Raw genomic sequence first — 25,177 nt, 5'->3', positions numbered from 1 at the left:
TGCTCTTCCAGCATCACACTCTCAACTCTGATCTCCAGCATCTGTGGGACTCACTGTCTCCATAATCAATGGGCCGAATGGCCTGATTCCATTCCTCTTAGGACAGGAAGCAGAGACAAGTGACATTCTGAGATGCTTCATTTCAGTTCAAAAGGAGTGAAGTGGACAGAGATCTGCAGGTGAGCCCACAACAGATAAAGTTGGGGATGACCTGCCTGGATTGGAACACAGTGGATATCCAACTGTGGAGGCATCACAGGCAAATTCAACCTCGATCCATTTCACAGTCCACACCTACATTCCTGAACAGGAATCCCTCCGACAACCGCTGGGCTCCTGTGGGATCGGTCCTGTGGGATAGGGGCAGGTGGAATGTCACCAGGGAGGTGGAGCCAGTCCAGGAGTTACCTGTTTCAGGTGTTTGGCCTCATATTCGAGCTCCATCTCCTTGTTACGGAAGGTCAGCTCGATCGTGGTGCAGGATGGAGCCCGACTCCAGCCGGGCGTCTCCACCTCCAACTTATACAACTGCAAATATTCCAGCTCCTTCCGCAAATCCTCAATCAGCTGCAGCAGGGACAGGGAGAGAGACAAAGAGAGGGACACGGTCAGGGACAGAGACAGAGACAGGGTCAGAGACAGGGTCAGGGACAGAGACAGAGAGAGAGGCAGAGACACAGTCAGGGACAGGGACAGGGAGAGGGACAGAGACAGAGACAGGGACAGAGACAGGGACAGGGACAGGGACAGAGACAGGGACAGAGACACGGTCAGGGACAGAGACAGAGACAGGGACAGGGACAGGGACAGGGACAGAGACAGGGACAGAGACAGAGAGAGAGACAGGGACAGGGACAGGGACAGGGACAGGGACACGGTCAGGGACAGAGACAGAGAGAGAGACAGAGACAGAGACAGGGACAGGGACAGGGACAGAGACAGGGACAGGGACAGGGACAGGGACAGAGACAGGGACAGAGACAGAGACAGGGACAGGGACAGGGACAGGGACAGGGACAGAGACAGAGACAGGGACAGGGACAGGGACAGGGACAGGGACACGGTCAGGGACAGGGACAGGGACACGGTCAGGGACAGGGACAGAGACAGAGACACGGTCAGGGACAGGGACAGAGACAGAGACACGGTCAGGGACAGAGACAGAGACAGAGACAGGGACAGGGACACGGTCAGGGACACGGTCAGGGACAGAGACAGAGACAGGGACACGGTCAGGGACAGAGACAGAGACAGGGACACGGTCAGGGACAGGGACAGAGACAGAGACAGAGACAGAGACACGGTCAGGGACAGGGACACGGTCAGGGACAGGGACAGGGACAGAGACAGAGACAGGGACAGGGACAGAGACAGAGACAGAGACAGGGACAGAGACAGAGACAGGGACAGGGACAGAGACACGGTCAGGGACAGAGACAGAGACAGGGACAGAGACACGGTCAGGGACAGAGACAGAGACAGGGACAGAGACACGGTCAGGGACAGAGACAGAGACAGAGACAGGGACAGAGACAGAGACAGGGACAGAGACAGAGACAGGGACAGAGACACGGTCAGGGACAGAGACAAAGACAGGGACAGAGACACGGTCAGGGACAGAGACAGAGACAGGGACAGAGACACGGTCAGGGACAGAGACAGAGACAGGGACAGAGACAGGGACAGGGACAGAGGCAGAGACAGAGACACGGTCAGGGAGAGAGGCAGAGACAGAGACACGGTCAGGGAGAGGGACAGGGAGAGGGACAGGGAGAGGGAGAGGGACAGAGAGAGGGACAGAGAGAGGGAGAGGGAGAGGGACAGGGAGAGATTAGATTAGATTAGATTAGATTACTTACAGTGTGGAAACAGGCCCTTCGGCCCAACAAGTCCACACCGACCCGCCACCCACCCATACCCCTACATTTACCCCTTACCTAGCACTATGGGCAATTTAGCATGGCCAATTCACCTGACCTGCACATCTTTGGACTGTGGGAGGAAACCGGAGCACCCGGAGGAAACCCACGCAGACACGGGGAGAACGTGCAAACTCCACACAGTCAGTCGCCTGAGGCGGGAATTGAACCCGGGTCTCTGGCGCTGTGAGGCAGCAGTGCTAACCACTGAGCCACCGTGCCGCCCAGAGGGAGAGGGACAGAGAGAGGGACAGGGAGAGGGGCAGGGAGAGGGACAGGGAGAGGGAGAGGGAGAGGGACAGGGAGAGAGAGATGGACAGGGAGAGGGAGAGGGAGAGGGAGAGGGACAGGGAGAGGGAGAGAGAGATGGACAGGGAGAGGGAGAGGGAGAGGGAGAGGGAGAGGGACAGGGAGAGGGAGAGGGAGAGGGAGAGGGACTGGGAGAGGGAGAGGGAGAGGGAGAGGGACAGGGACAGGGAGAGGGAGAGGGAGAGGGAGAGGGAGAGGGAGAGGGAGAGGGACAGGGACAGGGAGAGGGACAGGGAGAGGGACAGGGAGAGGGACAGGGAGAGGGACAGGGAGAGGGAGAGAGAGGGAGAGGGAGAGGGACAGGGAAAGGGACAGGGAGAGAGAGAGGGAGAGGGAGAGGGACAGGGAGAGGGACAGGGAGAGGGACAGGGAGAGGGAGAGGGAGAGGAAGAGGGACAGGGAGAGGGAGAGGGACAGGGAGAGGGAGAGGGAGAGGGACAGGGAGAGGGAGAGGGAGAGGGAGAGGGAGAGGGAGAGGGAGAGGGAGAGGGAGTGGGAGAGGGAGAGGGAGAGGAAGAGGGACAGGGAGAGGGCGAGGGAGAGGGAGAGGGAGAGGGACAGGGAGAGGGCGAGGGAGAGGGAGAGGGAACGGGAGAGAGGGAGAGGGACAGGGAGAGGGGGAGGAAGAGGGACAGGGAGAGGGAGAGGGACAGGGAGAGGGAGAGGGAGAGGAAGAGGGACAGGGAGAGAGAGAGGGAGAGGGAGAGGGAGGGGGAGAGGGAGAGGGAGAGGGAGAGGGACAGGGAGAGGGAGAGGGAGAGGGAGAGGGAGGGGGAGAGGGAGAGGGACAGGAAGAGGGACAGGGAGAGGGAGAGGGAGAGGGACAGGGAGAGGGACAGGGAGAGAGAGAGGGAGAGGGACAGGGAGAGAGAGAGGGAGAGGGACAGGGAGAGGGAGAGGGAGAGGGAGAGGAAGAGGGACAGGGAGAGGGAGAGGGACAGGGAGAGGGAGAGGGAGAGGGACAGGGAGAGGGACAGGGAGAGGGAGAGGGAGAGGGACAGGGAGAGAGAGAGGGACAGGGAGAGGGAGAGGAAGAGGGACAGGGAGAGAGAGAGGGAGAGGGACAGGGAGAGGGACAGGGAGAGGGAGAGGGAGAGGGACAGGGAGAGAGAGAGGGACAGGGAGAGGGAGAGGAAGAGGGACAGGGAGAGGGAGAGGGACAGGGAGAGGGAGAGGGAGAGGAAGAGGGACAGGGAGAGAGAGAGGGAGAGGGAGAGGGAGGGGGAGAGGGAGAGGGAGAGAGGGAGAGGGAGAGGGAGAGGGAGAGGGAGAGGGACAGGGAGAGGGAGAGGGACAGGGAGAGGGAGAGGGAGAGAGGGAGAGGGACAGGGAGAGGGAGAGGGACAGGGACAGGGAGAGGGAGAGGGACAGGGAGAGGGAGAGGAACAGGGACAGGGAGAGGGAGAGGGAGAGGGAGAGGGACAGGGACAGGGAGAGGGAGAGGGACAGGGAGAGGGAGAGGGAGAGGGAGAGGGAGAGGGAGAGGGAGAGGGAGAGGGAGAGGGACAGGGAGAGGGACAGGGAGAGGGACAGGGAGAGGGAGAGGGAGAGGGAGAGGGACAGGGACAGGGAGAGGGAGAGGGAGAGGGACAGGGAGAGGGAGAGGGACAGGGACAGGGAGAGGGAGAGGGACAGGGAGAGGGAGAGGGAGAGGGAGAGGGAGAGGGAGTGGGAGAGGGAGAGGGAGAGGGACAGGGAGAGGGAGAGGGAGAGGGAGAGGGAGAGGGAGAGGGACAGGGAGAGGGAGAGGGAGAGGGACAGGGAGAGGGAGAGGGAGAGGGAGAGGGAGAGGGAGAGGGACAGGGAGAGGGACAGGGAGAGGGAGAGGGAGAGGGAGAGGGACAGGGAGAGGGAGAGGGAGAGGGAGAGGGATAGGGACAGGGAGAGGGAGAGGGAGAGGGAGAGGGAGAGGGAGAGGGAGAGGGACAGGGAGAGGGAGAGGGACAGGGAGAGGGAGAGGGAGAGGGACAGGGAGTGGGAGAGGGACAGAGAGAGGGACAGGGAGAGGGAGAGGGAGAGGGAGAGGGAGAGGGAGAGGGAGAGGGAGAGGGAGAGGGAGAGGGACAGGGAGAGGGAGAGGGAGAGGGAGAGGGAGAGGGAGAGGGAGAGGGAGAGGGAGAGGGACAGGGAGAGGGAGAGGGACAGGGACAGGGAGAGGGAGAGGGAGAGGGAGAGGGAGAGGGAGAGGGAGAGGGACAGGGAGAGGGAGAGGGAGAGGGAGAGGGACAGGGAGAGGGAGAGGGAGAGGGACAGGGAGAGGGAGAGGGAGAGGGAGAGGGAGAGGGAGAGGGACAGGGAGAGGGAGAGGGAGAGGGACAGGGAGAGGGAGAGGGACAGGGAGAGGGAGAGGGAGAGGGAGAGGGAGAGGGAGAGGGACAGGGAGAGGGAGAGGGAGAGGGACAGGGACAGGGAGAGGGAGAGGGAGAGGGACAGGGAGAGGGAGAGGGAGAGGGACAGGGAGAGGGAGAGGGAGAGGGAGAGGGAGAGGGAGAGGGAGAGGGACAGGGAGAGGGAGAGGGAGAGGGAGAGGGACAGGGAGAGGGAGAGGGAGAGGGAGAGGGAGAGGGACAGGGAGAGGGAGAGGGAGAGGGACAGGGACAGGGAGAGGGAGAGGGACAGGGAGAGGGAGAGGGAGAGGGACAGGGAGAGGGAGAGGGAGAGGGACAGGGAGAGGGAGAGGAACAGGGACAGGGAGAGGGAGAGGGAGAGGGACAGGGAGAGGGAGAGGGAGAGGGACAGGGACAGGGAGAGGGAGAGGGAGAGGGACAGGGACAGGGAGAGGGAGAGGGACAGGGAGAGGGAGAGGGAGAGGGAGAGGGACAGGGAGAGGGAGAGGGAGAGGGACAGGGACAGGGAGAGGGAGAGGGAGAGGGACAGGGAGAGGGAGAGGGAGAGGGAGAGGGAGAGGGAGAGGGAGAGGGACAGGGAGAGGGCGAGGGAGAGGGAGAGGGACAGGGAGAGGGACAGGGAGAGGGACAGGGAGAGGGAGAGGAACAGGGACAGGGAGAGGGAGAGGGAGAGGGACAGGGAGAGGGAGAGGGAGAGGGAGAGGGAGAGGGAGAGGGACAGGGAGAGGGAGAGGGAGAGGGAGAGGGACAGGGAGAGGGAGAGGGAGAGGGAGAGGGAGAGGGAGAGGGAGAGGGACAGGGAGAGGGAGAGGGAGAGGGAGAGGGACAGGGAGAGGGACAGGGAGAGGGAGAGGGAGAGGGACAGGGAGAGGGAGAGGGAGAGGGAGAGGGAGAGGGACAGGGAGAGGGAGAGGGAGAGGGAGAGGGACAGGGAGAGGGACAGGGCGAGGGAGAGGGAGAGGGAGAGGGAGCGGGACAGGGAGAGGGAGAGGGAGAGGGACAGGGAGAGGGAGAGGGACAGGGAGAGGGACAGGGAGAGGGAGAGGGAGAGGGAGAGGGAGAGGGAGAGGGACAGGGACAGGGAGAGGGAGAGGGACAGGGAGAGGGAGAGGGAGAGGGAGAGGGACAGGGAGAGGGAGAAGAACAGGGACAGGGAGAGGGAGAGGGAGAGGGACAGGGAGAGGGAGAGGGAGAGGGACAGGGACAGGGAGAGGGAGAGGGACAGGGACAGGGAGAGGGACAGGGAGAGGGAGAGGGAGAGGGAGAGGGACAGGGAGAGGGAGAGGGAGAGGGAGAGGGAGAGGGAGAGGGACAGGGAGAGGGAGAGGGACAGGGAGAGGGAGAGGGAGAGGGACAGGGAGAGGGAGAGGAACAGGGACAGGGAGAGGGAGAGGGAGAGGGAGAGGGACAGGGAGAGGGAGAGGGAGAGGGAGAGGGAGAGGGAGAGGGACAGGGAGAGGGAGAGGGAGAGGGAGAGGGAGAGGGAGAGGGAGAGGGACAGGGAGAGGGAGAGGGAGAGGGACAGGGAGAGGGAGAGGAACAGGGACAGGGAGAGGGACAGGGAGAGGGAGAGGGACAGGGAGAGGGAGAGGGAGAGGGAGAGGGAGAGGGAGAGGGAGAGGGAGAGGGAGAGGGAGAGGGAGAGGGAGAGGGAGAGGGAGAGGGAGAGGGACAGGGAGAGGGACAGGGAGAGGGAGAGGGAGAGGGAGAGGGACAGGGAGAGGGAGAGGGAGAGGGAGAGGGAGAGGGACAGGGAGAGGGAGAGGGAGAGGGAGAGGGAGAGGGACAGGGAGAGGGACAGGGAGAGGGAGAGGGAGAGGGACAGGGAGAGGGAGAGGGAGAGGGACAGGGAGAGGGAGAGGGAGAGGGAGAGGGACAGGGAGAGGGAGAGGGAGAGGGAGAGGGAGAGGGACAGGGAGAGGGAGAGGGACAGGGAGAGGGAGAGGGAGAGGGAGAGGGAGAGGGACAGGGAGAGGGAGAGGGAGAGGGACAGGGAGAGGGAGAGGGAGAGGGAGAGGGAGAGGGAGAGGGACAGGGAGAGGGAGAGGGAGAGGGAGAGGGAGAGGGACAGGGAGAGGGAGAGGGAGAGGGAGAGGGAGAGGGAGAGGGACAGGGAGAGGGAGAGGGAGAGGGAGAGGGAGAGGGACAGGGAGAGGGAGAGGGAGAGGGACAGGGAGAGGGAGAGGGAGAGGGAGAGGGACAGGGAGAGGGAGAGGGAGAGGGACAGGGAGAGGGAGAGGGAGAGGGACAGGGAGAGGGAGAGGGAGAGGGAGAGGGACAGGGAGAGGGAGAGGGAGAGGGAGAGGGAGAGGGAGAGGGACAGGGAGAGGGAGAGGGAGAGGGAGAGGGAGAGGGACAGGGAGAGGGAGAGGGAGAGGGACAGGGAGAGGGAGAGGGAGAGGGAGAGGGAGAGGGAGAGGGAGAGGGAGAGGGAGAGGGAGAGGGACAGGGAGAGGGAGAGGGACAGGGAGAGGGAGAGGGACAGGGAGAGGGAGAGGGAGAGGGACAGGGAGAGGGAGAGGGAGAGGGAGAGGGACAGGGAGAGGGAGAGGGACAGGGAGAGGGAGAGGGACAGGGAGAGGGAGAGGGAGAGGGAGAGGGAGAGGGAGAGGGACAGGGAGAGGGAGAGGGAGAGGGACAGGGAGAGGGAGAGGGAGAGGGAGAGGGAGAGGGACAGGGAGAGGGAGAGGGAGAGGGAGAGGGAGAGGGACAGGGAGAGGGAGAGGGAGAGGGAGAGGGAGAGGGAGAGGGAGAGGGACAGGGAGAGGGAGAGGGAGAGGGAGAGGGAGAGGGACAGGGAGAGGGAGAGGGAGAGGGAGAGGGACAGGGAGAGGGAGAGGGAGAGGGAGAGGGACAGGGAGAGGGAGAGGGAGAGGGACAGGGAGAGGGAGAGGGAGAGGGACAGGGAGAGGGAGAGGGAGAGGGAGAGGGACAGGGAGAGGGAGAGGGAGAGGGAGAGGGAGAGGGAGAGGGAGAGGGACAGGGAGAGGGAGAGGGACAGGGAGAGGGAGAGGGAGAGGGAGAGGGAGAGGGAGAGGGACAGGGAGAGGGAGAGGGAGAGGGACAGGGAGAGGGAGAGGGAGAGGGAGAGGGAGAGGGAGAGGGACAGGGAGAGGGAGAGGGAGAGGGAGAGGGAGAGGGACAGGGAGAGGGAGAGGGACAGGGAGAGGGAGAGGGACAGGGAGACATTTTGAGCCAACGACCTATTGTGTACAATTGACTGGACCCTAACCCAGGGATGTGGCTGAATTAATGAGCGTTTGCATTAATCCTGGTCATTCCTGGACATGAGCCCCTTTCCTAAGACATTAACACAACTTAACGCTTAGATCAATTTCCAACAAACAAACTCATTCCCATCGGACAGGTCAACAGGAATATGGATTCACCTGGGAGCACTGTGTACACCCGGGAGCACTGTGTACACTGGGAGCACTGTGTACACCCGGGAGCACTGTGTACACTGGGAGCACTGTGTACACCCGGGAGCACTGTGTACACTGGGAGCACTGTGTACACCCGGGAGCAGTGTGTACACTGGGAGCACTGTGTACACCCGGGAGCACTGTGTACACTGGGAGCACTGTGTACACCCGGGAGCACTGTGTACACTGGGAGCACTGTGTACACCCGGGAGCACTGTGTACACCCGGGAACACTGTGTACACCCGGGAGCACTGTGTACACCCGGGAACACTGTGTACACTGGGAGCACCGTGTACACTGGGAGCACTGTGTACACCCGGGAGCACTGTGTACACCCGGGAACACCGTGTACATCCGGGAACACCGTGTACACCCGGGAACACCGTGTACACCCAGGAGCACTGTGTACACCAGGGAACGCCGTGTACACTGGGAGCACCGTGTACACCGGGAACACTGTGTACACTGGGAGCACCGTGTACACTGGGAGCACTGTGTACACCCGTGAACACTGTGTACACTGGGAGCACCATGTACACTGGGAGCACTGTGTACACTGGGAGCACCGTGTAGACCAGGGAGCACCGTGTACACCTGGGAGCACTGTGTACACCCGGGAGCACCGTGTACACCTGGGAGCACCGTGTACACCTGGGAGCACTGTGTACACCGGGAGCACTGTGTACAGCCGGGAGCGCCGTGTACACTGGCAGCACCGTGTATACCCGGGAGCACTGTGTACACTGGGAGCACCGTGTACACCCGGGAGCATTGTGTACACTGGGAGCATCGTGTACACCGGGGAGCACTGTGTACACTGGGAGCACTGTGTACACTGGGAGCACTGTGTACACTGGGAGCACTGTGTACACCTGGGAGCACCGTGTGCACCCGGGAGCACTGTGTACATTGGGAGCACTGTGTACACCTGGGAACACTGTGTACACTGGAAGCACTGTGTACACCTGGGAGCACCATGTGCACCTGAGAGCACCGTGTACACCCAGAAGCACTGTGTACACCTGGCAACACAGTGTACACTGGGAGCACTGTGTACACCTGGGAGCACCATGTACACTGGGAGCACTGTGTACACCTGGGAGCACTGTGTACACCGGGAGCACTGTGTACAGCCGGGAGCGCCGTGTACACTGGCAGCACCGTGTATACCCGGGAGCACTGTGTACACTGGGAGGACCGTGTACACCCGGGAGCACTGTGTACACTGGGAGCATCGTGTACACCCGGGAGCACTGTGTACACTGGGAGCAATGTGTACACCCGGGAGCACTGTGTACACTGGGAGCACCGTGTAGACCTGGGAGCACCGTGTACACCTGGGAGCACTGTGTACACCTGGGAGCACCGTGTGCACCCGGGAGCACTGTGTACACTGGGAGCACTGTGTACACCTGGGAGCACTGTGTACACTGGGAGCACTGTGTACACCTGGGAACACTGTGTACACTGGAAGCACTGTGTACACCTGGGAGCACCGTGTACACTGGGAGCACTGTGTACACTGGGAGCACTGTGTGCACCTGGGAGCACCGTGTACACTGGGAGCACCGTGTACACCTGGGAGCACCATGTACACCTGGGAGAACCGTGTACACCGGGAGCACCGTGTACACTGGGAGCACCGTGTCCACTGGGAGCACTGTGTACACTGGGAGCACCGTGTACACCTGGGAGCTCTGTGTACACCTGGGAGCAATGTGTACACCGTGAGCACCGTGTACACTGGGAGCACCGTGTACACTGGGAGCACCGTGTACACTGGGAGCACTGTGTACACTGGGAGCACCGTGTACACCTGGGAGCACCGTGTACACTGGAAGTACTGAGTACACCTGGGAGCACCGTGTACACTGGGAGCACTGTGTACACCTGGGAACACTGTGTACACTGGAAGCACTGTGTACACCTGGGAGCACCGTGTACACTGGGAGCACCGTGTACACTGGGAGCACTGTGTACACCTGGGAGCACCGTGTACACTGGGAGCACCGTGTACACCTGGGAGCACCATGTACACCTGGGAGAACCGTGTACACCTGGGAGAACCATGTACACTGGGAGCACTGTGTACACTGGGAGCACCGTGTACACCTGGGAGCACTGTGTACACCTGGGAGCACTGTGTACACCTGGGAGCAATGTGTACACCGTGAGCACCGTGTACACTGGGAGCACCGTGTACACTGGGAGCACCGTGTACACTGGGAGCACTGTGTACACTGGGAGCACCGTGTACACCTGGGAGCACCGTGTACACCCGGGAGCACTGTGTACACCCGGGAGCACCGTGTACACCTGGGAGCACTGTGTACACCTGGGAGCACTGTGTACACCTGGGAGCAATGTGTACACCGGGTGCACCGTGTACACCGGGTGCACCGTGTACACCTGGGAGCACCGTGTACACCCGGGAGCACCGTGTACACTGGGAGCACCGTGTACACTGGGAGCACCGTGTACACCCGGGAGCACCGTGTACACTGGGAGCACCGTGTACACACGGGAACACTGTGTACACCCGGGAACACTGTGTACACCCGGAAGCACCATGTACACTGGGAGCACCGTGTACACCCGGGAGCACCGTGAGCACCGTGTACACCCGGGAACACTGTGTACACCCGGGAGCACCGTGTACACCCGGGAGCACCGTGTACACCCGGGAGCACCGTGTACACCCGGGAGCACTGTGTACACCCGGGAACACTGTACACCCGGGAAAACCGAGTACACTGGGAGCACCGTGTACACCCGGGAACACTGTGTACACCCGGGAACACTGTGTACAACCGGAAGCACCGTGTACACTGGAAGCACCGTGTACACCCGGGAGCACCGTGAGCACCGTGTACACCCGGGAACACTGTGTACACCCAGGAGCAACATGTACACCCGGCAACGCTGTGTACATCCGGGAACACCATGTACACCCGGGAGCACCGTGTACACCCGGGAACACTGTGTACACCCGGGAACACCGTATACACCCGTGAGCACCGTGTACACCCGGGAACACTGTGTACGCCCGGGAACACCATGTACACCCGGGAGCACCGTATATGCCTGGGAACACAGTGTACACCCGGGAACACCGTGTACACCCGGGAACACTGTGTACACCCGTGAGCACCGTAAACACCCGGGAGCACCGTATACACCCGGGAACACCGTGTACACCCGGGAACACTGTGTACACCCGGAAACACTGTGTACACCCGGCAGGAACGTGTACACCCGGGAGCACTGTGTCCACCTGGGAGCACCGTGTACACCCGCGAACACTGTGTACACCCACGAACACTGTGTACACCCGGGAACACTGTGTACACCTGGGAGCACTGTGTACACCTGGGAGCACCGTGTACACCCGGGAGCACTGTGTACACTGGGAGCACTGTGTACACCTGGGATCACTGTGTACACCTGGGATCACTGTGTACACCCGGGAGCACTGTGTACACCCGGGAACACTGTGTACACCCGGTTACACCGTATACACCCGTGAGCACCGTGTACACCCGGGAGCACCGTGTACACCCGGGAACACTGTACACCCGGGAAAACCGTGTACACTGGGAGCACCGTGTACACCCGGGAACACTGTGTACACCCGGGAACACTGTGTACACCCGGAAGCACCGTGTACACTGGGAGCACCGTGTACACCCGGGAGCACCGTGAGCACCGTGTACACCCGGGAACACTGTGTACACCCGGGAGCAACGTGTACACCCGGGAGCACCGTGTACACCCGGCAACGCTGTGTACATCCGGGAACACCGTGTACACCCGGGAGCACCGTGTACACCCGGGAACACTGTGTACACCCGGGAACACCGTATACACCCGTGAGCACCGTGTACACCCGGGAACACTGTGTACACCCGGGGACAGCATGTACACCCGGGAGCACCGTATACGCCTGGGAACACAGTGTACACCCGGGAACACTGTGTACACCCGGGAACACCGTATACACCCGTGAGCACCGTGTACACCCGGGAACACTGTGTACACCCGGGAACACCGTGTACACCCGTGAGCACCGTGTACACCCGGGAACACTGTGTACACCCGGGGACAGCATGTACACCCGGGAGGACCGTATACGCCTGGGAACACAGTGTACACCCGGGAGCACCGTGTACACCCGGGAACACTGTGTACACTGGAAGCACCGTGTACACTGGGAGCACTGTGTACACCCGTGAACACTGTGTACACTGGGAGCACCATGTACACTGGGAGCACTGTGTACACTGGGAGCACTGTGTACACCTGGGAGCACCGTGTACACTGGGAGCACCGTGTACACTGGGAGCACTGTGTACACCCGGGAGCACCATGTACACCTGGGAGCACCGTGTACACCTGGGAGCACTGTGTACACTGGTAGCACTGTGTACACCTGGGAGCACCATGTACACCTGAGAGCACCGTGTACACCCAGAAGCACTGTGTACACCTGGCAACACTGTGTACACTGGGAGCACTGTGTACACCTGGGAGCACCATGTACACTGGGAGCACTGTGTACACCTGGGAGCACTGTGTACACCGGGAGCACTGTGTACAGCCGAGAGCGCCGTGTACACTGGCAGCACCGTGTATACCCGGGAGCACTGTGTACACTGGGAGGACCGTGTACACCCGGGAGCACTGTGTACACTGGGAGCATCGTGTACACCCGGGAGCACTGTGTACACTGGGAGCAATGTGTACACCCGGGAGCACTGTGTACACTGGGAGCACTGTGTAGACCTGGGAGCACCGTGTACACCTGGGAGCACTGTGTACACCTGGGAGCACCGTGTGCACCTGGGAGCACTGTGTACATTGGGAGCACTGTGTACACCTGGGAGCACTGTGTACACTGGGAGCACTGTGTACACCTGGGAACACCGTGTACACTGGGAGCACTGTGTACACCTGGGAACACTGTGTACACTGGAAGCACTGTGTACACCTGGGAGCACCGTGTACACTGGGAGCACTGTGTACACTGGGAGCACTGTGTACACCTGGGAGCACCGTGTACACTGGGAGCACCGTGTACACCTGGGAGCACCATGTACACCTGGGAGAACCGTGTACACCGGGAGCACCGTGTACACCGGGAGCACCGTGTACACTGGGAGCACTGTGTACACTGGGAGCACTGTGTACACCTGGGAGCTCTGTGTACACCTGGGAGCACTGTGTACACCTGGGAGCAATGTGTACACCGTGAGCACCGTGTACACTGGGAGCACCGTGTACACTGGGAGCACCGTGTACACTGGGAGCACTGTGTACACTGGGAGCGCCGTGTACACTGGCAGCACCGTGTATACCCGGGAGCACTGTGTACACTGGGAGGACCCTGTACACCCGGGAGCACTGTGTACACTGGGAGCATCGTGTACACCCGGGAGCACTGTGTACACTGGGAGCAATGTGTACACCCGGGAGCACTGTGTACACTGGGAGCACCGTGTAGACCTGGGAGCACCGTGTACACCTGGGAGCACTGTGTACACCTGGGAGCACCGTGTGCACCCGGGAGCACTGTGTACATTGGGAGCACTGTGTACACCTGGGAGCACTGTGTACACTGGGAGCACTGTGTACACCTGGGAACACCGTGTACACTGGGAGCACTGTGTACACCTGGGAACACTGTGTACACTGGAAGCACTGTGTACACCTGGGAGCACCGTGTACACTGGGAGCACTGTGTACACTGGGAGCACTGTGTACACCTGGGAGCACCGTGTACACTGGGAGCACCGTGTACACCTGGGAGCACCATGTACACCTGGGAGAACCGTGTACACCGGGAGCACCGTGTACACCGGGAGCACCGTGTACACTGGGAGCACCGTGTACACTGGGAGCACTGTGTACACTGGGAGCACCGTGTACACCTGGGAGCTCTGTGTACACCTGGGAGCACTGTGTACACCTGGGAGCAATGTGTACACCGTGAGCACCGTGTACACTGGGAGCACCGTGTACACTGGGAGCACCGTGTACACTGGGAGCACGTGTACACTGGGAGCACCGTGTACACTGGGAGCACTGTGTACACTGGGAGCACCGTGTACACCTGGGAGCACCGTGTACACCCGGGAGCACTGTGTACACCTGGGAGCATTGTGTACACCCGGGAGCACCGTGTACACCTGGGAGCACTGTGTACACCTGGGAGCACTGTGTACACCTGGGAGCAATGTGTACACCGGGTGCACCGTGTACACCGGGTGCACCGTGTACACCTGGGAGCACCGTGTACACCCGGGAGCACCGTGTACACTGGGAGCACCGTGTACACCCGGGAGCACCGTGTACACTGGGAGCACCGTGTACACCTGGGAGCACCGTGTACACCCGGGAGCACCGTGTACACCCAGAAGCACTGCGTACACCCGGGAGCACCGTGTACACTGGGAGCACCGTGTACACCCGGGAGCACCGTGAGCACCGTGTACACCCGGGTACACTGTGTACACCCGGGAGCAAAGTGTACACCCGGCAACGCTGTGTACATCCGGGAACACCGTGTACACCCGGGAACACTGTGTACACCCGGGAACACCGTATACACCCGTGAGCACCGTGTACACCCGGGAACACTGTGTACACCCGGGAACACCATGTACACCCGGGAGCACCGTATACGCCTGGGAACACAGTGTACACCCGGGAACACTGTGTACACCCGGGAACACCGTATACACCCGTGAGCACCGTGTACACCCGGGAACACTGTGTACACCCGGGAACACCATGTACACCCGGGAGCACCGTATACGCCTGGGAACACAGTGTACACCCGGGAACACCGTGTACACCCGGGAACACTGTGTACACCCGTGAGCACCGTAAACACCCGGGAGCACCGTATACACCCGGGAACACCGTGTACACCCGGGAACACTGTGTACACGCGAGAACACTGTGTACACCCGGAAACACTGTGTACACCCGGCAGGAACGTGTACACCCGGGAGCACTGTGTCCACCCGGGAGCACCGTGTACACCCGCGAACACTGTGTACACCCGGGAACACTGTGTACACCCGGGAACACTGTGTACACCTGGGAGCACTGTGTACACCTGGGAGCACCGTGTACACCCGGGTGCACTGTGTACACTGGGAGCACTGTGTACACCTGGGATCACTGTGTACACCTGGGATCACTGTGTACACCCGGGAGCACTGTGTACACCCGGGAACACTGTGTACACCCGGGAACACCGTATACACCCGTGAGCACCGTGTACACCCGGGAGCACCGTGTACACCCGGGAACACTGTACACCCGGGAAAACCGTGTACACTGGGAGCACCGTGTACACCCGGGAACACTGTGTACACCTGGGAACACTGTGTACACTGGAAGCACTGTGTACACCTGGGAGCACCGTGTACACTGGGAGCACTGTGTACACTGGGAGCACGTGTACACTGGGAGCACCGTGTACACTGGGAGCACTGTGTACACTGGGAGCACCGTGTACACCTGGGAGCACCGTGTACACCCGGGAGCACTGTGTACACCTGGGAGCATTGTGTACACCCGGGAGCACCGTGTACACCTGGGAGCACTGTGTACACCTGGGAGCACTGTGTACACCTGGGAGCAATGTGTACACCGGGTGCACCGTGTACACCGGGTGCACCGTGTACACCTGGGAGCACCGTGTACACCCGGGAGCACCGTGTACACTGGGAGCACCGTGTACACCCGGGAGCACCGCGTACACTGGGAGCACCGTGTACAGCTGGGAGCACCGTGTACACCCGGGAGCACCGTGTACACCCAGAAGCACTGCGTACACCCGGGAGCACCGTGTACACTGGGAGCACCGTGTACACACGGGAACACTGTGTACACCCGGGAACACTGTGTACACCCGGAAGCACCATGTACACTGGGAGCACCGTGTACACCCGGGAGCACCGTGAGCACCGTGTACACCCGGGAACACTGTGTACACCCGGGAGCAAAGTGTACACCCGGCAACGCTGTGTACATCCGGGAACACCGTGTACACCCGGGAACACTGTGTACACCCGGGAACACCGTATACACCCGGGAGCACCGTGTACACCCGGGAACACTGTGTACACCCGGGAACACCATGTACACCCGGGAGCACCGTATACGCCTGGGAACACAGTGTACACCCGGGAACACCGTATACACCCGTGAGCACCGTGTACACCCGGGAACACTGTGTACACCCGGGAACACCATGTACACCCGGGAGCACCGTATACGCCTGGGAACACAGTGTACACCCGGGAACACCGTGTACACCCGGGAACACTGTGTACACCCGTGAGCACCGTAAACACCCGGGAGCACCGTATACACCCGGGAACACCGTGTACACCCGGGAACACTGTGTACACGCGAGAACACTGTGTACACCCGGAAACACTGTGTACACCCGGCAGGAACGTGTACACCCGGGAGCACTGTGTCCACCCGGGAGCACCGTGTACACCCGCGAACACTGTGTACACCCGGGAACACTGTGTACACCCGGGAACACTGTGTACACCTGGGAGCACTGTGTACACCTGGGAGCACCGTGTACACCCGGGAGCACTGTGTACACTGGGAGCACTGTGTACACCTGGGATCACTGTGTACACCTGGGATCACTGTGTACACCCGGGAGCACTGTGTACACCCGGGAACACTGTGTACACCCGGGAACACCGTATACACCCGTGAGCACCGTGTACACCCGGGGGCACCGTGTACACCCGGGAACACTGTACACCCGGGAAAACCGTGTACACTGGGAGCACCGTGTACACCCGGGAACACTGTGTACACCCGGGAACACTGTGTACACCCGGAAGCACCGTGTACACTGGGAGCACCGTGTACACTGGGAGCACTGTGTACACCTGGGAGCACCGTGTACACTGGGAGCACCGTGTACACCTGGGAGCACCATGTACACCTGGGGGAACCGTGTACACCGGGAGCACCGTGTACACTGGGAGCACCGTGTACACCTGGGAGCTCTGTGTACACCTGGGAGCACTGTGTACACCTGGGAGCAATGTGTACACCGTGAGCACCGTGTACACTGGGAGCACCGTGTACACTGGGAGCACGTGTACACTGGGAGCACCGTGTACACTGGGAGCACTGTGTACACTGGGAGCACCGTGTACACCTGGGAGCACCGTATACACCCGGGAGCACTGTGTACACCTGGGAGCATTGTGTACACCCGGGAGCACCGTGTACACCTGGGAGCACTGTGTACACCTGGGAGCACTGTGTACACCTGGGAGCAATGTGTACACGGGGTGCACCGTGTACACCGGGTGCACCGTGTACACCTGGGAGCACCGTGTACACCCGGGAGCACCGTGTACACTGGGAGCACCGTGTACACACGGGAACACTGTGTACACCCGGGAACACTGTGTACACTGGGAGCACTGTGTACACCTGGGAGCACCGTGTGCACCCGGGAGCACTGTGTACATTGGGAGCACTGTGTACACCTGGGAGCACTGTGTACACTGGGAGCACTGTGTACACCTGGGAACACCGTGTACACTGGGAGCACTGTGTACACCTGGGAACACTGTGTACACTGGAAGCACTGTGTACACCTGGGAGCACCATGTACACTGGGAGCACTGTGTACACTGGGAGCACTGTGTACACCTGGGAGCACCGTGTACACTGGGAGCACCGTGTACACCTGGGAGCACCATGTACACCTGGGAGAACCGTGTACACCGGGAGCACCGTGTACACCGGGAGCACCGTGTACACTGGAAGCACTGTGTACACTGGGAGCACCGTGTACACCTGGGAGCTCTGTGTACACCTGGGAGCACTGTGTACACCTGGGAGCAATGTGTACACCGTGAGCACCGTGTACACTGGGAGCACCGTGTACACTGGGAGCACCGTGTACACTGGCAGCACCGTGTATACCCGGGAGCACTGTGTACACTGGGAGGACCGTGTACACCCGGGAGCACTGTGTACACTGGGAGCATCGTGTACATCCGGGAGCACTGTGTACACTGGGAGCAATGTGTACACCCGGGAGCACTGTGTACACTGGGAGCACCGTGTAGACCTGGGAGCACCGTGTACACCTGGGAGCACTGTGTACACCTGGGAGCACCGTGTGCACCCGGGAGCACTGTGTACATTGGGAGCACTGTGTACACCTGGGAGCACTGTGTACACTGGGAGCACTGTGTACACCTGGGAACACCGTGTACACTGGGAGCACTGTGTACACCTGGGAACACTGTGTACACTGGAAGCACTGTGTACACCTGGGAGCACCGTGTACACTGGGAGCACTGTGTACACTGGGAGCACTGTGTACACCTGGGAGCACCGTGTACACTGGGAGCACCGTGTACACCTGGGAGCACCATGTACACCTGGGAGAACCGTGTACACCGGGAGCACCGTGTACACTGGGAGCACCGTGTACACTGGGAGCACTGTGTACACTGGGAGCACCGTGTACACCTGGGAGCTCTGTGTACACCTGGGAGCACTGTGTACACCTGGGAGCAATGTGTACACCGTGAGCACCGTGTACACTGGGAGCACCGTGTACACTGGGAGCACCGTGTACACTGGGAGCACGTGTACACTGGGAGCACCGTGTACACTGGGAGCACTGTGTACACTGGGAGCACCGTGTACACCTGGGAGCACCGTGTACACCCGGGAGCACTGTGTACACCTGGGAGCATTGTGTACACCCGGGAGCACCGTGTACACCTGGGAGCACTGTGTACACCTGGGAGCACTGTGTACACCTGGGAGCAATGTGTACACCGGGTGCACCGTGTACACCGGGTGCACCGTGTACACCTGGGAGCACCGTGTACACCCGGGAGCACCGTGTACACTGGGAGCACCGTGTACACCCGGGAGCACCGTGTACACTGGGAGCACCGTGTACAGCTGGGAGCACCGTGTACACCCGGGAGCACCGTGTACACCCAGAAGCACTGCGTACACCCGGGAGCACCGTGTACACTGGGAGCACCGTGTACACACGGGAACACTGTGTACACCCGGGAACACTGTGTACACCCGGAAGCACCATGTACACTGGGAGCACCGTGTACACCCGGGAGCACCGTGAGCACCGTGTACACCCGGGAACACTGTGTACACCCGGGAGCAAAGTGTACACCCGGCAACGCTGTGTACATCCGGGAACACCGTGTACACCCGGGAACACTGTGTACACCCGGGAACACCGTATACACCCGTGAGCACCGTGTACACCCGGGAACACTGTGTACACCCGGGAACACCATGCACACCCGGGAGCACCGTATACGCCTGGGAACACAGTGTACACCCGGGAACACTGTGTACACCCGGGAACACCGTATACACCCGTGAGCACCGTGTACACCCGGGAACACTGTGTACACCCGGGAACACCATGTACACCCGGGAGCACCGTATACGCCTGGGAACACAGTGTACACACGGGAACACCGTGTACACCCGGGAACACTGTGTACACCCGTGAGCACCGTAAACACCCGGGAGCACCGTATACACCCGGGAACACCGTGTACACCCGGGAACACTGTGTACACGCGAGAACACTGTGTACACCCGGAAACACTGTGTACACCCGGCAGGAACGTGTACATCCGGGAGCACTGTGTCCACCCGGGAGCACCGTGTACACCCGCGAACACTGTGTACACCCGGGAACACTGTGTACACCCGGGAACACTGTGTACACCTGGGAGCACTGTGTACACCTGGGAGCACCGTGTACACCCGGGTGCACTGTGTACACTGGGAGCACTGTGTACACCTGGGATCACTGTGTACACCCGGGAGCACTGTGTACACCCGGGAACACTGTGTACACCCGGGAACACCGTATACACCCGTGAGCACCGTGTACACCCGGGAGCACCGTGTACACCCGGGAACACTGTACACCCGGGAAAACCGTGTACACTGGGAGCACCGTGTATACCCGGGAACACTGTGTACACCCGGGAACACTGTGTACACCCGGAAGCACCGTGTACACTGGGAGCACCGTGTACACTGGGAGCACTGTGTACACCTGGGAGCACCGTGTACACTGGGAGCACCGTGTACACCTGGGAGCACCATGTACACCTGGGAGAACCGTGTACACCGGGAGCACCGTGTACACTGGGAGCACCGTGTACACTGGGAGCACTGTGTACACTGGGAGCACCGTGTACACCTGGGAGCTCTGTGTACACCTGGGAGCACTGTGTACACCTGGGAGCAATGTGTACACCGTGAGCACCGTGTACACTGGGAGCACCGTGTACACTGGGAGCACCGTGTACACTGGGAGCACCGTGTACACTGGGAGCACTGTGTACACTGGGAGCACCGTGTACACCTGGGAGCACCGTGTACACCCGGGAGCACCGTGTACACCTGGGAGCACTGTGTACACCTGGGAGCACTGTGTACACCTGGGAGCAATGTGTACACGGGGTGCACCGTGTACACCGGGTGCACCGTGTACACCTGGGAGCACCGTGTACACCCGGGAGCACCGTGTACACTGGGAGCACCGTGTACACACGGGAACACTGTGTACACCCGGGAACACTGTGTACACTGGGAGCACCGTGTAGACCTGGGAGCACCGTGTACACCTGGGAGCACTGTGTACACCTGGGAGCACCGTGTGCACCCGGGAGCACTGTGTACATTGGGAGCACTGTGTACACCCGGGAGCACCGTGTACACTGGGAGCACCGTGTACACTGGGAGCACCGTGTACACCTGGGAGCACCGTGTACACCTGAGAGCACCGTGTACACCCAGAAGCACTGTGTACACCTGGGAGCACTGTGTACACCGGGAGCACTGTGTACAGCCGGGAGCGCCGTGTACACTGGCAGCACCGTGTATACCCGGGAGCACTGTGTACACTGGGAGCACCGTGTACACCCGGGAGCACTGTGTACACTGGGAGCATCGTGTACACCCGGGAGCACTGTGTACACTGGGAGCAATGTGTACACCCGGGAGCACTGTGTACACTGGGAGCACCGTGTAGACCTGGGAGCACCGTGTACACCTGGGACCACTGTGTACACCTGGGAGCACCGTGTGCACCCGGGAGCACTGTGTACATTGGGAGCACTGTGTACACCTGGGAGCACTGTGTACACTGGGAGCACTGTGTACACCTGGGAACACCGTGTACACTGGGAGCACTGTGTACACCTGGGAACACTGTGTACACTGGAAGCACTGTGTACACCTGGGAGCACCGTGTACACTGGGAGCACTGTGTACACTGGGAGCACTGTGTACACCTGGGAGCACCGTGTACACTGGGAGCACCGTGTACACCTGGGAGCACCATGTACACCTGGGAGAACCGTGTACACCGGGAGCACCGTGTACACCGGGAGCACCGTGTACACTGGGAGCACTGTGTACACTGGGAGCACTGTGTACACCTGGGAGCTCTGTGTACACCTGGGAGCACTGTGTACACCTGGGAGCAATGTGTACACCGTGAGCACCGTGTACACTGGGAGCACCGTGTACACTGGGAGCACCGTGTACACTGGGAGCACGTGTACACTGGGAGCACCGTGTACACTGGGAGCACTGTGTACACTGGGAGCACCGTGTACACCTGGGAGCACCGTGTACACCCGGGAGCATCGTGTACACCCGGGAGCACTGTGTACACTGGGAGCAATGTGTACACCCGGGAGCACTGTGTACACTGGGAGCACCGTGTAGACCTGGGAGCACCGTGTACACCTGGGAGCACTGTGTACACCTGGGAGCACCGTGTGCACCCGGGAGCACTGTGTACATTGGGAGCACTGTGTACACCTGGGAGCACTGTGTACACTGGGAGCACTGTGTACACCTGGGAACACCGTGTACACTGGGAGCACTGTGTACACCTGGGAACACTGTGTACACTGGAAGCACTGTGTACACCTGGGAGCACCGTGTACACTGGGAGCACTGTGTACACTGGGAGCACTGTGTACACCTGGGAGCACCGTGTACACTGGGAGCACCGTGTACACCTGGGAGCACCATGTACACCTGGGAGAACCGTGTACACCGGGAGCACCGTGTACACCGGGAGCACCGTGTACACTGGGAGCACCGTGTACACTGGGAGCACTGTGTACACTGGGAGCACCGTGTACACCTGGGAAAAATGTGTACACCTGGGAGCAATGTGTACACCGTGAGCACCGTGTACACTGGGAGCATCGTGTACACCTGGGAGCACCGTGTACACTGGGAGCACGTGTACACTGGGAGCACCGTGTACACTGGGAGCACTGTGTACACTGGGAGCACCGTGTACACCTGGGAGCACCGTGTACACCCGGGAGCACTGTGTACACCTGGGAGCATTGTGTACACCCGGGAGCACCGTGTACACCTGGGAGCACTGTGTACACCTGGGAGCACTGTGTACACCTGGGAGCAATGTGTACACCGGGTGCACCGTGTACACCCGGGAGCACTGTGTACACTGGGAGCATCGTGTACACCCGGGAGCACTGTGTACACTGGGAGCAATGTGTACACCCGGGAGCACTGTGTACACTGGGAGCACCGTGTAGACCTGGGAGCACCGTGTACACCTGGGACCACTGTGTACACCTGGGAGCACCGTGTGCACCCGGGAGCACTGTGTACATTGGGAGCACTGTGTACACCTGGGAGCACTGTGTACACTGGGAGCACTGTGTACACCTGGGAACACCGTGTACACTGGGAGCACTGTGTACACCTGGGAACACTGTGTACACTGGAAGCACTGTGTACACCTGGGAGCACCGTGTACACTGGGAGCACTGTGTACACTGGGAGCACTGTGTACACCTGGGAGCACCGTGTACACTGGGAGCACCGTGTACACCTGGGAGCACCATGTACACCTGGGAGAACCGTGTACACCGGGAGCACCGTGTACACCGGGAGCACCGTGTACACTGGGAGCACTGTGTACACTGGGAGCACTGTGTACACCTGGGAGCTCTGTGTACACCTGGGAGCACTGTGTACACCTGGGAGCAATGTGTACACCGTGAGCACCGTGTACACTGGGAGCACCGTGTACACTGGGAGCACCGTGTACACTGGGAGCACGTGTACACTGGGAGCACCGTGTACACTGGGAGCACTGTGTACACTGGGAGCACCGTGTACACCTGGGAGCACCGTGTACACCCGGGAGCATCGTGTACACCCGGGAGCACTGTGTACACTGGGAGCAATGTGTACACCCGGGAGCACTGTGTACACTGGGAGCACCGTGTAGACCTGGGAGCACCGTGTACACCTGGGAGCACTGTGTACACCTGGGAGCACCGTGTGCACCCGGGAGCACTGTGTACATTGGGAGCACTGTGTACACCTGGGAGCACTGTGTACACTGGGAGCACTGTGTACACCTGGGAACACCGTGTACACTGGGAGCACTGTGTACACCTGGGAACACTGTGTACACTGGAAGCACTGTGTACACCTGGGAGCACCGTGTACACTGGGAGCACTGTGTACACTGGGAGCACTGTGTACACCTGGGAGCACCGTGTACACTGGGAGCACCGTGTACACCTGGGAGCACCATGTACACCTGGGAGAACCGTGTACACCGGGAGCACCGTGTACACCGGGAGCACCGTGTACACTGGGAGCACCGTGTACACTGGGAGCACTGTGTACACTGGGAGCACCGTGTACACCTGGGAGCAATGTGTACACCTGGGAGCAATGTGTACACCGTGAGCACCGTGTACACTGGGAGCATCGTGTACACCTGGGAGCACCGTGTACACTGGGAGCACGTGTACACTGGGAGCACCGTGTACACTGGGAGCACTGTGTACACTGGGAGCACCGTGTACACCTGGGAGCACCGTGTACACCCGGGAGCACTGTGTACACCTGGGAGCATTGTGTACACCCGGGAGCACCGTGTACACCTGGGAGCACTGTGTACACCTGGGAGCACTGTGTACACCTGGGAGCAATGTGTACACCGGGTGCACCGTGTACACCGGGTGCACCGTGTACACCTGGGAGCACCGTGTACACCCGGGAGCACCGTGTACACTGGGAGCACCGTGTACACCCGGGAGCACCGTGTACACTGGGAGCACCGTGTACACCTGGGAGCACCGTGTACACCCGGGAGCACCGTGTACACCCAGAAGCACTGCGTACACCCGGGAGCACCGTGTACACTGGGAGCACCGTGTACACCCGGGAGCACCGTGAGCACCGTGTACACCCGGGAACACCGTGTACACCCGGGAACACTGTGTACACCCGGGAACACCGTATACACCCGTGAGCACCGTGTACACCCGGGAACACTGTGTACACCCGGGAACACCATGTACACCCGGGAGCACCGTATACGCCTGGGAACACAGTGTACACCCGGGAACACTGTGTACACCCGGGAACACCGTATACACCCGTGAGCACCGTGTACACCCGGGAGCACCGTGTACACCCAGAAGCACTGCGTACACCCGGGAGCACCGTGTACACTGGGAGCACCGTGTATACCCGGGAGCACCGTGAGCACCGTGTACACCCGGGAACACTTTGTACACCCGGGAGCAAAGTGTACACCCGGCAACGCTGTGTACATCCGGGAACACCGTGTACACCCGGGAACACTGTGTACACCCGGGAACACCGTATACACCCGTGAGCACCGTGTACACCCGGGAACACTGTGTACACCCGGGAACACCATGTACACCCGGGAGCACCGTATACGCCTGGGAACACAGTGTACACCCGGGAACACTGTGTACACCCGGGAACACCGTATACACCCGTGAGCGCCGTGTACACCCGGGAACACTGTGTACACCCGGGAACACCATGTACACCCGGGAGCACCGTATACGCCTGGGAACACAGTGTACACCCGGGAACACCGTGTACACCCGGGAACACTGTGTACACCCGTGAGCACCGTAAACACCCGGGAGCACCGTATACACCCGGGAACACCGTGTACACCCGGGAACACTGTGTACACGCGAGAACACTGTGTACACCCGGAAACACTGTGTACACTCGGCAGGAACGTGTACACCCGGGAGCACTGTGTCC

General features: G+C 60.8%; 1 protein-coding gene across 1 annotated transcript in view; it reads right to left on the bottom strand.

Annotated features, from left to right (window-relative positions):
- Positions 1-25,177, bottom strand: part of rab11fip4b (RAB11 family interacting protein 4 (class II) b) — a 230,584-nt gene that overhangs the window by 8,879 nt on the left and 196,528 nt on the right. Inside the window, exon 4 of the mRNA XM_088000812.1 lies at positions 409-567. Within this exon, the coding sequence (XP_087856938.1) occupies positions 409-567 (159 nt within the window). The remainder of the gene's footprint in view (positions 1-408; positions 568-25,177) is intronic.

Source organism: Chiloscyllium plagiosum, unplaced genomic scaffold, assembly GCF_037043375.1.
Source record: "Chiloscyllium plagiosum isolate Xiang-an unplaced genomic scaffold, Cpla_swu_hap1 HiC_scaffold_25, whole genome shotgun sequence".
NCBI classification, from domain to species: domain Eukaryota; kingdom Metazoa; phylum Chordata; class Chondrichthyes; order Orectolobiformes; family Hemiscylliidae; genus Chiloscyllium; species Chiloscyllium plagiosum.
The sequence above is the reverse complement of the archived record's forward strand: the minus strand, read 5'-3'. Positions and strand labels throughout refer to the sequence as shown.